This window comes from Arvicola amphibius, chromosome 13 (assembly GCF_903992535.2).
Source record: "Arvicola amphibius chromosome 13, mArvAmp1.2, whole genome shotgun sequence".
Lineage (NCBI taxonomy): Eukaryota > Metazoa > Chordata > Mammalia > Rodentia > Cricetidae > Arvicola > Arvicola amphibius.
In genome coordinates, this window is record NC_052059.1 from 48,177,343 (window position 1) to 48,189,865 (window position 12,523).

The following is a 12,523-nucleotide window of genomic DNA, read 5'->3' on the forward strand; positions in this document are numbered from 1 at the left end:
CATAAGTGGTTTTTCAACATAAAGCAAAGAAAATCAGCCTGCAAATTACAATCCCAGAGAGCTCAGACAATAATGAGGACACTAAAAAAGACATGCATAGATCTAATATACATGGGAAATAGAAAAAGACAAGATCTCCTGAGTAAATTGGGAGCATGGGGACCAGGAGAGAGGGTTGAGGGGAGCGGAGAGGCAGGGAGGGGAGCAGAGAAAAAATGTAGAACTCAATAAAAATCAATAAAGGTAAAAAATAAAACAAAAAAAAAAAAACCACGGAGGAATGCTGCTTGCTGGTTTATTCCCAAGGCCATGTTTAGCCAACTTTCCTATGGAGCCCAGGACCACCAACCCAAGGAGTGATGCCACCCACAGAGGGCTGGGCCCTCCTATGTCAATGAACAATCAAGGAAATCCCCCATAGACACACCCACAGGCCAATCTGTTCTCAGCAGTCCCTCTTCGAGTGACCCTAGGCTGTGTCAAGTTGACAAAGCTGACAAGAACAGTGCTGGCAGAGACTCTAGAATCTCCATATACTTCTGGTAGGGTGTGAATTAGTAACACAATCTTGAAGGATTCCTCAGAAGTATTTACAAGACATACTCTTCGGCCTGGCAACTTCCCCCTGGGAATAAACTCAGCAGGAACACCGAAGTATTGAACCGAAATCACACACAAGGAAGTTAACAGACACATATCAAACCCATGGTGATGTAGCCAATGTGCAGTGGGCACCGAAACTGCTGCTGTGCGTGGGACTTAGAATTACCTCGTCCCAGGGACCGAGATGTGAAGAATGTGTTACATTGTCTCTGGGAAAAGTTCAAGGCAGACAAAACCGGTCTGTGATTGTGAGAATTGTCAGGGAACAAACTGGAGCTGTGGGTGGTTCTCTCTTAGCTGTTGATCTGTGTGGGGTAACATTACACTGGTTTGTCCCCTTGGGTATTAGTCAGACTGTCCACCTATGATCGATACTATCCTTATAAATGTAAAGTGCTATTAGACATCATCATATATTATTCTTGTTTAGAACTAAAAGTTCCCTTGTCTTGAACCCTCCCCTCCAAAAAACACCAAAAAATAATAATAATTAAGAGTTCACGTAAGTATATATGCAACTTCTGGCTCCTCAGCTGTTCCATGGATTCTGTCTCTCGGTAGTGTAGATTTTGCCTCCCTGGATCATTCATCTCCCCCCCCCCGCCCCTTTTTCTCCTATGGTTTCCGATGGAACTCAAACCCAGCAAGTCCTTCAAAACTGTAGAGCTTTCAGAGAGCAGCACACAAATCCGCCAGCACAGAGCTGTGCCGCCCACAGCCCTCACCTCGCGCTTCCAACTGCCCTGTCGCGGGCCAACTGCCATTCCTTGGGGGCTGGGGTCCAGGACGCCAGGCCATGTGGGGCATCTTGCTTCTGCTGAGTGGGCTGAGTGGGCTCGGCGGGCTTAGCGAGCAGCAAACAAAAGACAGTGAGTAACAACCCATCCTGGGGCTTCCGGATGCCAGCTCTGCTTGCCTTTCTCTCATGGTTGTCCTGGGTGTCCCCGGATCGCTCGCACCTGCACAAGCCCAGGTCATCAGCTCAACAGCTGAAATGGGAACAGGAGGGATGGGTCTTCCCCACACACCCGAGGACCCTGAGAACTGAGAAACGGGGGTGCGCAGACTTGGCTTCTCCTATCCTCCAGCTTAGATCCTAGCTCAGGATGATGATGCTACATGTGTTGGAAGGGGAGGAGGACGTGAGTTTGTCTCAGAATTTACAAATCCTTCCCACTGGTCAAGACTCCCAAAGCAACATACATATTTCTCTTGAAAAATTTCCAGTTCTGGAAAGGAAGGAGCAGTGCGGGTGTTTGAATAGATAGCCATGCTGAGAGGTGACGCTTCCCGGGAGACGGGGTTCTCGGTGTGCGAGGAGTGTGTGGCTCTGAGAAACGCCTTTTGCACCTTGCAGCCCGCGAGAGATTACACGTGCAAGTCACGGTGCCAGAGAAAATCCGGTCCACCCTGAGCGGAGGCTACGAATCACACGTAATTAATTACCAATTTTGCTTACAGCTTAGAAGTCACCCAAATATATGCTTGTTGAGAAGCTACTATCTTGATAATTTTCAACCATGTGCACTCCCCAGATTTTTAACAATATTTAGAGGAAACACTGCTGATGACCCCGGGTGTCTCAGTCCCGGGTCCTTCCGTGGTTTTGAATATTCACTTGCTGACCTGGTCCACCAAAGGATCTCTTCCCATCCCCCTACCCGCGTATGTTTGAAGGATTGTTTTGGTGAAGGGTGATGGCTGACCATTGGTACCACGGTATGTTTAGAACTATTTTTTTTTCCACTTTGCAAATACATTCCTCGTTAAGATTATTCTTTTCAAACTGTTTTTGCTTCTCCTTAGGATTACTGTCCTTTGCTTCTTCTACTTTTTTTTTTAAAGTAAGTTCTAGAATCGTTCGTAAACTGTGTTTCTTAAAGTAGCAAACCTTTGTGGCTGGGGCACCGATGGTCTGGTCACTAAGTGTTCATGGTTCTTGGCATTTCTGTTTGTGGCTCTGAAGAGTGAAGCTTGTGGATTTTATACATCTTTTAAGAAGGAATGTGTGTGTGTTTATAAAACTTTAATCGTTAAGTTAAATGGGGCATTTTAAAAGTGTTTGTTTTCTTTTTAACTGGAAAACAAACAAGGATTCTACTGGGAGGGGGAATGGCTTCCAGAAGGACCCACCAGGCACTGATTTGCCATCAGCAGAGTAGAAAATTTAAAAAGCAGTCGTCTTAACCGTAAAATTCAGGGCTCAAACCCTCTCTTTGGTTAATGCCTGCTTGCCGGTGACCCTGTAAGGGACCTGCTAGTGCCATTGAAACACTGAAGCTGCTGTAGTTGCTGACTCAGGGGACACTTTTGTGCTTAGTAGAGAGTAGGAATCCTAAGACCAAGACACTTAAGTGTAAGTGGGTGGAGCTTCACAGAGGAGGGGAGCGCCAAAGGCAAGTGTGAAAGACCTGTAGTTTGCAAATGGCTGGTGGAAAGGGGGAGGAAAGGAAAACGCAGAGGAAGTGGAAGTCCTGAGAGGCACGAGTAAGGGGCAAGATTTTATTAATTGAGAAATGGGTTTGCTTTTTTTTTTTTTTTTTTTAAACGGAAAGCCGGGCGGTGGTGGCGCACGCCTTTAATCCCAGCACTCGGGAGGCAGAGGCAGGCGGATCTCTGAGTTCGAGGCCAGCCTGGTCTACAAGAGCTAGTTCCAGGACAGGCTCTAAAAAAGCTGCAGAGGAACCCTGTCTCGAAAAACCAAAAAAAAAAAAAAAAAAAACCGGAATCCTTGGATAGGGTTAGCAAACTGACAGCGGAAGTGTGGGGAGTAACTCTTTGACACATTTGAATACCAAGGGAAGAAGATGCCTTAAGGGAAGTCAGAATAACAATAGGGTTGGGGAGCTGGCTCACCAGTTAGGAGCATTTGTTCTGTCTGGAGAACCAGATTGCAGAGACCCAGCACCCAAGTTACGCGTCCTGGTGCCCTCTCCTGGCCTCTGTGTACATACTCACAGATGCATCAATTAATCTAAATCACTTTTTAAAAAGAATATGCAATGAAACAATAAATAAATGAATAGATCTGCTAAAGGGAGTGAAAGTAAAGAAACAGAAACTTCAGTTTCTATTTTTTTTTTTTGATGAATTTGGTCTGCATAGTAATTTCCTACAGAAATGGAACGTGTTCATGATTCCAGCCTAAGCCAGCATGGTGGCTCGTGTCTGTACTCCCAGTACCTATGAGGCTGAGGCCTGGCCTACACAGTAAGTACCAGGCCAGCTCAGACTATAGTAGGAGAACTTTTCTCAATAAATAAATAAGCAAGCAAACAAACAAACAGAAAGAGTTCAAGTTAAGAGTAGAGAACATTGTTAAAATAATGGGCTTCAGGTGCTGGAGAGAAGGCTCGGTGTTTAAGAGCATGTGCTGCTCCGGAGTTTGGTCCCAACAACCCCATCACAGGACTCAACCATCCACAAGTCCAGCTCTGAGGGATCTGGACCTCTCCATTTTCTTTATCCATTCTTCAGTTGAGAGGCATTTAGGTTGTTTCCAGGTTCTGGCTATGACAAACAATGCTGCTATGAGCATAGTTGAGCACATGTCCTTGTGGTGTGATTGAGCATCCTTTGGGTATATACCCAAAAGTGGTATTGCTGGGTCGTGAGGAAGGTTGTTTCCTAATTTTCTGAGAAATTGTCACACTGACTTCCAAAGGGGCTGTACCAGATTTCATTCCCACCAGCAATGCAAGAGTGTTTCCTTTACCCCACAACCTCTCCAGCATAAGTTGTCATCAGTGTTTTTGATCTTGGCCATTCTTACAGGTGTAGGACGGAATCTCAGAATTGTTTTGATTTGCATTTCTCTGATGGCTAAGGAAGTTGAGCATTTCCTTAAGTGTCTTTCAGCCATTTGAGATTCGTCTGTTGAGAGTTCTCTGTTTAGGTCTGTACCTAATATTTTCATTGGATTATCTGTTTTTTGATGTCAATTATCTTGAGTTCTTTTAATATTTTGGTGTCTTCAAAGATTTAAAGTTCTTGTCATGCAGGTTTTTCACTTGTTTGGTTAGAGTTACCCCCAAGATATTTTATGTTATTTGTGGCTGTTGTGAAGGGTGATGTTTCTCTCATTTCTTTCTCATTCCATTTATCCTCTACATAAAGGAAGGCTGTTAATTTATTTTGAGTTTATCTTGTATCCTGCTACATTACTGAAGGTGTTTATGAATCTTAGGAGTTCCCTGGTAGAGTTTTTGGAGTCACTATGTAAACTATCATATCATCTGCAAATAAATAGTGAGAGTTTGACTTCTTTTCTGATTTGTATCCCCTTGATCTCCTTTTGTTGTCTTATTGCTCTAGCAGGAACTTGAATAGCTATGGAGAGAGTGAACAACCTTGTCTTGTTCCTGATTTCAGTGGGATCCACATCAGCTCTTACCAAGGAAAACATTTAATTGGGGTGGCTCCCTTACAGTTTCAGAGGTTTAGTCCATTATTATCATGGTGGAGAGCATGCTGGCAGGCAAACGTGGTACTGGAGCAGTAACTTGAGAGTCCTACATCTTGCAGGCAACAGGAACGCAACTGAAACATTGGACGGTATTCTAAGCACAGGAGACCTCAAAGCCCACCCCACGGTGATACTCTTCCTCCAACAAGGCCACACCTCCTAAAAGTGCCACTCTTTATGAGTTTATGGGGGCCAATCACAGTCAAATGACCCCAAAGTGGCTTACAGAGAATTCAAAATGCCCTCTAAAACCAGCATAAAGTTAAGCGATTGGAAGTTCTAGAAGAGATCTAGAAGGAAGTAAAGCTGCCCGTGGTTAGTTTTCTCTTTACCATTGTCCTGAAAGTGCTTACCAACCCATGCAAAAAGGAAATAAACCAACAGAAACAATGACTGGGCACAAAAACTGGAGATAAAGTGGGGGGGGGAAACTCATTATTTAAAGATGAGAGAACGATAAACCAAAAAAATCTGTTAAGTCAGAACAAAACCTAGCAGTAAAAAAAAAAATTGTGTAAGCGTAATCAAAGTACAAAAATGCAGCGCGCTTTCATTTTGGCAAAGGAAGAAGTATAAAGCAGAATTTTATAAAGGAATGTAACTTACACTGTATAAAAATCTGATTGCAAGTAAATCACACAAATACATAATGAAGACAAGAAAAATGAGAAGGGAAGGATCAAAGACTTTAATATGCCGCCAGGTATTGCTATTAATTATGCACTTGGGGACTAAAAGACGCCGCCGAGTCTCTGCCATCATGCAGAGCGGGAACTGATGGCTGCAGGCAGCCTCTCTAAATCTGCATATTAGGATGGTGCTGGTGAACTCCATATCCAGACCACGAGCCAATTTTATAAAACGTTACAAATACTGCCTGCTATGCATTTTGCTCTCCTGTATGTGGAATTAAATGATTTTGCTATACGCTGCCCAGATATGAATCAATGAGTTTTATGGTGATTTCAATCTTGAGCAAGCTAACATAGTTATTGGATAAAAAAGTGATCCATTCTTCAGAAGATCTGTCTGATTGGATAAGTCAATGGATAATAAATTACAACCTTTTTGTTTTTCTGTCTGCTGTTTTTGTATTAGAAGCTAGCATTTTTAACATCACATTCATATATTTGGAATAAGTCAACGTTAAATTGTACCTTTTCCATTTTTGTTGTATTGATATGATTTTGGAATGTAGCATCCACGTAAAAAGTTTTCCTTTCTAACTCCCTTATCTTCCTTGTTTTTTAAATACATTCTCCTTCTAGGTAACCTACAATCTCACAATTGAAGGGAAAGCATACACTCTGAACCTAAGGCAAAAGTAGGTGACTGTCATATTTTATCCACTGCCTTTATCTCACTATCGCTATTGTTGGGGATGACCTAAAATGCAATGTTTGAATATTTTCTAGTTATGGGCTGTTCATTTTTTTCTCTTTGTTTGTTTGTTTGTTTTGTTTTGTTTTTCTTCTGAGAAAGAATCTTTTCGTGCAGCCAAGGCTGTCTAGAACTCATACTCCTCCAGCAGACTCCCAAGTGCTGGGCTTACAGGCATGTGCCACCACTCCTTGGTTTGTGCTTCCATTTCCTTCAGCTTTGTTAGGAAGACTGTGAAGTCTCTGTAACAAATTCCTGGACCTCTCGTGCTTCTGGGGGCTGAAGCCGTCAGCAGCCGGCATCGTTGGTCTGCTTCCAGTCCCTCCAGCTCCTCTCCAGCTCCCTTTTCAGCTAGTTCGTTCCAACGTGCCCACCAGCTTATGCCAAACAGACGGGCACTTCGTCCAGGCTTCCCACTGTAGGACGCTTGTGCTGCGTACGGAGCTATTACTCCACAGGACAACGTCAGGCCTTTGTTCTCACCCCACCCACCTCTCCTGGATGCTTTTGGGCATGCATGGGGCCTTTGGTTTGACATTAATCTGAGTGACCCACTCACCACTTGTTCACTGAAACCATTCTGCACTCACTGGTGGATCGCATGTGTTTATCCATACCCTTCCAATTTTCCCATTGCACTTCTTGACTTTAACTTTCAGATTGTTGTTTCTTTTGGTCCAGTTTTCAAGATCCAATGAGCATCTAACAAGTTTTCATGTTTAAACTTCTGTACAAACACGTGCCTTAGTGCTCTGAAAATATCTTCCATGGCTTCTCTTATGTACTTTATGTGTTAATTTTTATTTTAAATGTTCCCAATAAGATTTTTATTTCATGCCTGTGTTTTGTCTGTGTGGTAAGTACACTGTGTGTACACGGTCCCCTCAGAGATCAGATGAGGGCATCAGAACACCCAGAATGGGAGTCACAGAGGTACATGGGCCACCATGCGTGCGCTCAGAATGGACAATGCTCGTAATGACAGAGCCATCTCTCCTGCCTCTCCACACATACCATTTATTTCCTTCTCAACATGAGAATTTCTCCTTACACTACATTGTTTATTCAACTGTTGTTTCTTCCCTGCAGAAGGTCCAAGCTTTGAACCTACCTTTCCACATGTATGTAGGCACTGTTTAAAATTCTGTTTTGTGGCTGTCCCTTCCTGTGACCCCTTCCTACCTCTCTGTAGGACATGGAGACCTCACTTTGGAAATGGCTTATTTCCCACAATCCTCTTCCCACCTCTCTGTAAGACATGGAGGTGTTGGGAATGATTTAGTGGATGCTTCTGCCTGTTTTCCTTCTGGATCTTTTAGTTGGGCTCAGCATTTATCCTTGACTTGCATTCCAGTGTCCTGGCAGTGCTGGGGATGACTGGAATTCAGTCTTCATCTGCCTGCCTGTTGTGTATTCACGTCTAAAGTGGCCCGGAACAGGCAGCCTCCTTATGTCCATGGTCTGGGCATAGCAGGAATCTTCGTCTCTTTGGTTTCTAATAGGAGGACCCTATTGTCCGAGTGACTTGCAAATGATAGTTTTGGCTGTTTATGGGAAACTTAGCCTAGAGGTAAAAGATTTGGACACTGAAGAAATCTTCTGCAAACTTACCTAGGATAATGTATATGAAAACAATCTTTTAGAAGTTAAACATGTGGGAAACCACTTTCTATTAAATACATTTAATCATTACTTTTGCAGAGCATTCTTGCCTCCCAACTTTAGAGTTTACCGTTATGACAACGCGGGAATCATGAGGCCTCTTGACCAACATTTTCAGGTATGCGTCCATCTCACTCTGCCTTGGGGGTATAGTCCTAGAACACACAGCAGAGATGTCCTCTTTAGTTTTGACATAAATTTAATAATTTCCTGCTGCTGAGATGTGCTTATCTTATTAGCAGGTGATTACTAAGCCAAAGCAGACTGCGGTGTTTCCAAACTACTGGTTTCCCGATGGCATGAGCTTGTGCGTGTGTGTGTGTGTGTGTGTGTGTGTGTGCATACGGGTGTTGGTGGAAATCATGATTTGAATCAGGGAAGCCATATGTGGGAAAACAAGAGAACCCCAAGGTGTTCTCTGAAGTTGCCCAAGGACCAAATGAGAACACATAAAATTTCATGAACAATTAGGAAAATACTACATCTTCACACCCTTGAAACACTTGGAGCTTTGTTTAATGATATCTACATTGGGGGATGGGAAGCACCTGAGAAATGTGGGCAGAACTGCAGAACTAGAGAAGCCATGTCTGAAGTGCACTTTTTATTGCTCCCATTGCCCCGCCCTGTGCTCCCTCTTCCCCTCCTCTGCTCCCCCCTTCCTCCTCCTCCTCTCTCTTTTTTCTCCTTTGAATTTTCATCTTCTAAGTAATGATGGCATCCTCTGTAGAGACTAAGATTTTAACAAAACAAAGTGATAGACATGGTCCTTGTGTCTTGATTTCTTTCCCTGTTGCCGGGAGAAGAATACACTGGCAAAGGCAACTTCGAGGAGAAAGGGCTTGTTCTGGCTCATAATTTAAGTTCCTCCTGGTAGGATAAGCAAGGAGGCTGGAGCTTGAAGCAACTGCTTACATTGTATCTCTGGTTAAGGACAGAGAGAGATGAAAGCATCCTGCAGCTCAGCTGCCTTTCTCCATGTATAAAGTCCCGCATCCCAGGCAGGGAGTAGCGCTAACACATGGTGGATGGGTGTTCCCAACTCAATAAACCAAAGCATGGTGATTCCCCAGCCGGCATTCCCAGAGACCATCTCCCAGGCGCGTCTAGATTCTGTGAAGTTGACAACTGACACCAGGATGCCTTGCTTTAATTACTGTACAACCGAGAAAGCAGATACATTTGAGTCAATATTAATAACTAAATAATGCATATTGTTCAATGGTGTTGTCATGTTACACACAGAGATTTACGTGTGTGTTTATGTATGCATGAGAGAAAGACAGACAAGGCCACAATAGTTCACACTCCCATGGAGACATTTGTATTCTTTTTTTTTTTTTTTTTTTTGGTTTTTCGAGACAGGGTTTCTCTGCAGCTTTTTTAGAGCCTGTCCTGGAACTAGCTCTTGTAGACCAGGCTGGCCTCGAACTCACAGAGATCCGCCTGCCTCTGCCTCCCGAGTGCTGGGATTAAAGGCGTGCGCCACCACCGCCTTTAAGACATTTGTATTCTTAACACGTAGGAGGTAAAAGCAGAAGAATTAGGAGTTCAAGGTCACTCTCAGCTATATAGGGAGTGCACCAGCCTGGACCAGGTCAAGAAATAAGCAATAAGAAAAACAACAAAAATCCTCTGAAACAAAAGCCTGTGCTGTAACACATGTCTGTTATCTCAGTTCAGGAGACTAAGGCAGCAAGGTTGGGACACAATGACCGCGAGGCCACTTCTACAGTGGTTAGACTCCGTTTCCTTGCTTCAAAAGCACAACTTTAAGGAAAGGCTAAGAAAAGGATGCTTTATTTAAAACTTAAATGCGGGGGCTGGAGAAATGGCTCAGAGGTTAAGAGCATTGTCTGCTCTTCCAAAGGTCCTGAGTTCAATTCCCAGCAACCACATGGTGGCTCACAACCATCTGTAATGAGGTCTGGTGCCCTCTTCTGGCCTGCAAGCAAACACACAGTACAGAATATTGTATACATAATAAATTAAATATTTAAAAAAATAAAATAAAACCTAAATGCGCTGAATTGTTAAATGATGACGTCAACACAACAAATACATGCCTTCATGTCGATAATCTGGGTTGCTATCATTGCCTTAAGTCTATTTCTAGCCATCAAAACAGGTTAAAAAAAAGAAAACAGAAAAATATGATTTTCAAAAGTTGTATTCATCCCTAAAAATCATACATTCTATCCTGGAAGTTACAACATATGCCAAAAAAAATGAATCATCCATGTAGACAGCCAATGCTCCCCCCCATTACTCTTCTTTGGTTTTTGGTTTTTCAAGACAGGCTTTCTCTGCGTAACAGCCCTGGTTGTCCTGGAACTCACTTTGTAGATCAAGATGGCCTCGAACTCACAGAGATCCTCCGGCCTCTTCTTCCCAAGTGCTAAGATTAAAGGTGTGCACCACACAGACGGGTCTGTGCTCCATCTCTTGGTTCTGTCACTTTGGGGATCAGGGGCTCAACAAAGGCTTTTTCATGAATCCAAGCATGCAGCCTCTTGAAAGTTGGGAGATTCTATTAAATGCCTCTTTTCCCCAATTATTTTGTGCTTTAGATATCTACCAATATTCTGTTTGAAATTAGACATTTTGCATAGTGTCCTGTAGCCAGTCTGAGTACTGTCTCCATCCTTGATGTTTGTAATTGTTAGTTTTGTTAATTGTCAGGTAACAGTCTGTCCTCCTTCCTGCCCATCCGGTGTTAAGTATGTGCTGGGATTATTTCACAGGAGGATAAAGATTAGAGTTGTGCCCAGGGTCAGTCTGGAAGAAAGTGGACATGCAGGGTTCTCTTTTTCCTGTCCCCACACCACTGTCAGGCTCTGTTCCCTGTTGACTGGTCACTGCCCTGTCTTAGCCATGTCCCAGGGCACACATTGTTCTATAGTTCATTGTAATCCAGTGTGCCTGCCTTGGAGGGACAGCTGTGTAGGTCAAGCTCCCACGCCTTCTGTGACCCAGGACACGCCTCCTAGCCATCTGTTTGTCCCTCGCAAGCTAGCCAGCTAGTTGGAGGCTGAACACAGAAAGCTGACAAGTCTAGCATCACTTTCTCCCTACAACCTGTACCTTTCTGGTTGTTCACTACGCCTGTAGGCACGAGTTTCTCTCCTGTTGCAAATAAAATCCCAGAAGAGGTTGGTTACCATCCTGTTGACAGCCTACTCTCTCTAGGGTGACCTAAGTGAGTCCTGTCAATCAGAAAGCACACCCTGCTCAGGTCAATGCTCACTTTCCGGAGAGCCCTCAGCATCTTCATCTGTGCTCTTGGAGGCATCCTTTTGGCTCACTCTTGGTCTTTACTAACAGCTGATGCTAATGAAAGCGCCTCTGAAGTAAGAGCTAAACCAGTTCCTTTGGGCTTTTCTAGATCAGAGGTGGATGGATACGGCGGTGCTGACCTGGACTTCGGGTTACCTGAGGCCAAGTCTACACTTCAGGGAACTGGTGGAGAGGATAGCTGCCTTCTCAACCTCCACTACTGGGTTAGACAGTCTCCACTTTTCCAGTCCCTCCATGTTGTCCTGGAATTCTACCTCCCCAGGTTCTCCTCACACTGTCTAGCCCCTCCTCTGCTGAGTGAGGCCGTCTTGGCAAGTCTCACTGGACTGATTTGGAAGGGTTTCTTGACCCTCACTTCTGCAGGGAAACATACTTGGTGTGTTCACTTAAAGTATTCTTTTCTGCTCTAATTGGCTTTTTATGCTCCATAGTTCTCCAGACTCTCTAGCTGATCTTCTGTTGTGCCCAATTTTTCCTTGGAATTCTTGATCACAGTTTTAGGATGTGTTTTAGTATTTGGTAATCAAAATCCTCTCTTTTAATGTCGAACTGTTATTCTGTTGTGGTTTTATTTTTTTGTCTTGACTGTGTGCTACTTCCCCCCCCCCCCCGTGTGTGTGTGTGTGTGTGTGTGTGTGTGTGTGTGTGTGTACTTTTTTTGAGACAGGATCTCACTATGTAGCCTTGACTAGCCTAGAACTCACAATGTAGACTAGATTGACCTTAAACTCAGAAATCTGCCTGCCTCTGTCTCCTGATGTCTGGGATTAAAGGTGTACACCACATCACCACCACCCCAAAAAATGTATTTTTAATCATGTTCTGGCCATGTTCAATGATGCCATCAAAACACTTATGAACCTTTGAAGAGTTTCCAATCTTGGGCTGGAGACATAGTTCAGTGGTAAAGTCTTTGCTTACCATGTAGGAGGTCTTAGGTTCAAATCCCAGCACTGGAAGAAATCAACTTCAAGCATTTCCGGTCTTGTTCCAGTAATACACCTGGAGCTAGCACCTGGCTTGCCAGCTTCATGGGTCTTAGTTTCTGCCACATTTCCATGTGACCCACAGATTATTGTCTCCACCATGGAGAGATGACTGTTTAGTGCCGCACAA

General features: G+C 43.8%; 1 protein-coding gene across 1 annotated transcript in view; it reads left to right on the plus strand.

Moving 5' to 3' along the window:
• Nucleotides 1-1,399: 1,399 nt before the first annotated feature.
• Nucleotides 1,400-12,523, plus strand: part of Adam2 (ADAM metallopeptidase domain 2) — a 44,943-nt gene continuing 33,819 nt past the window's right edge. Inside the window, exons 1-4 of the mRNA XM_038310452.1 lie at nt 1,400-1,472; nt 1,961-2,037; nt 6,337-6,392; nt 8,150-8,228. Coding sequence (XP_038166380.1) covers nt 1,400-1,472; nt 1,961-2,037; nt 6,337-6,392; nt 8,150-8,228 — 285 coding nt within the window. The remainder of the gene's footprint in view (nt 1,473-1,960; nt 2,038-6,336; nt 6,393-8,149; nt 8,229-12,523) is intronic.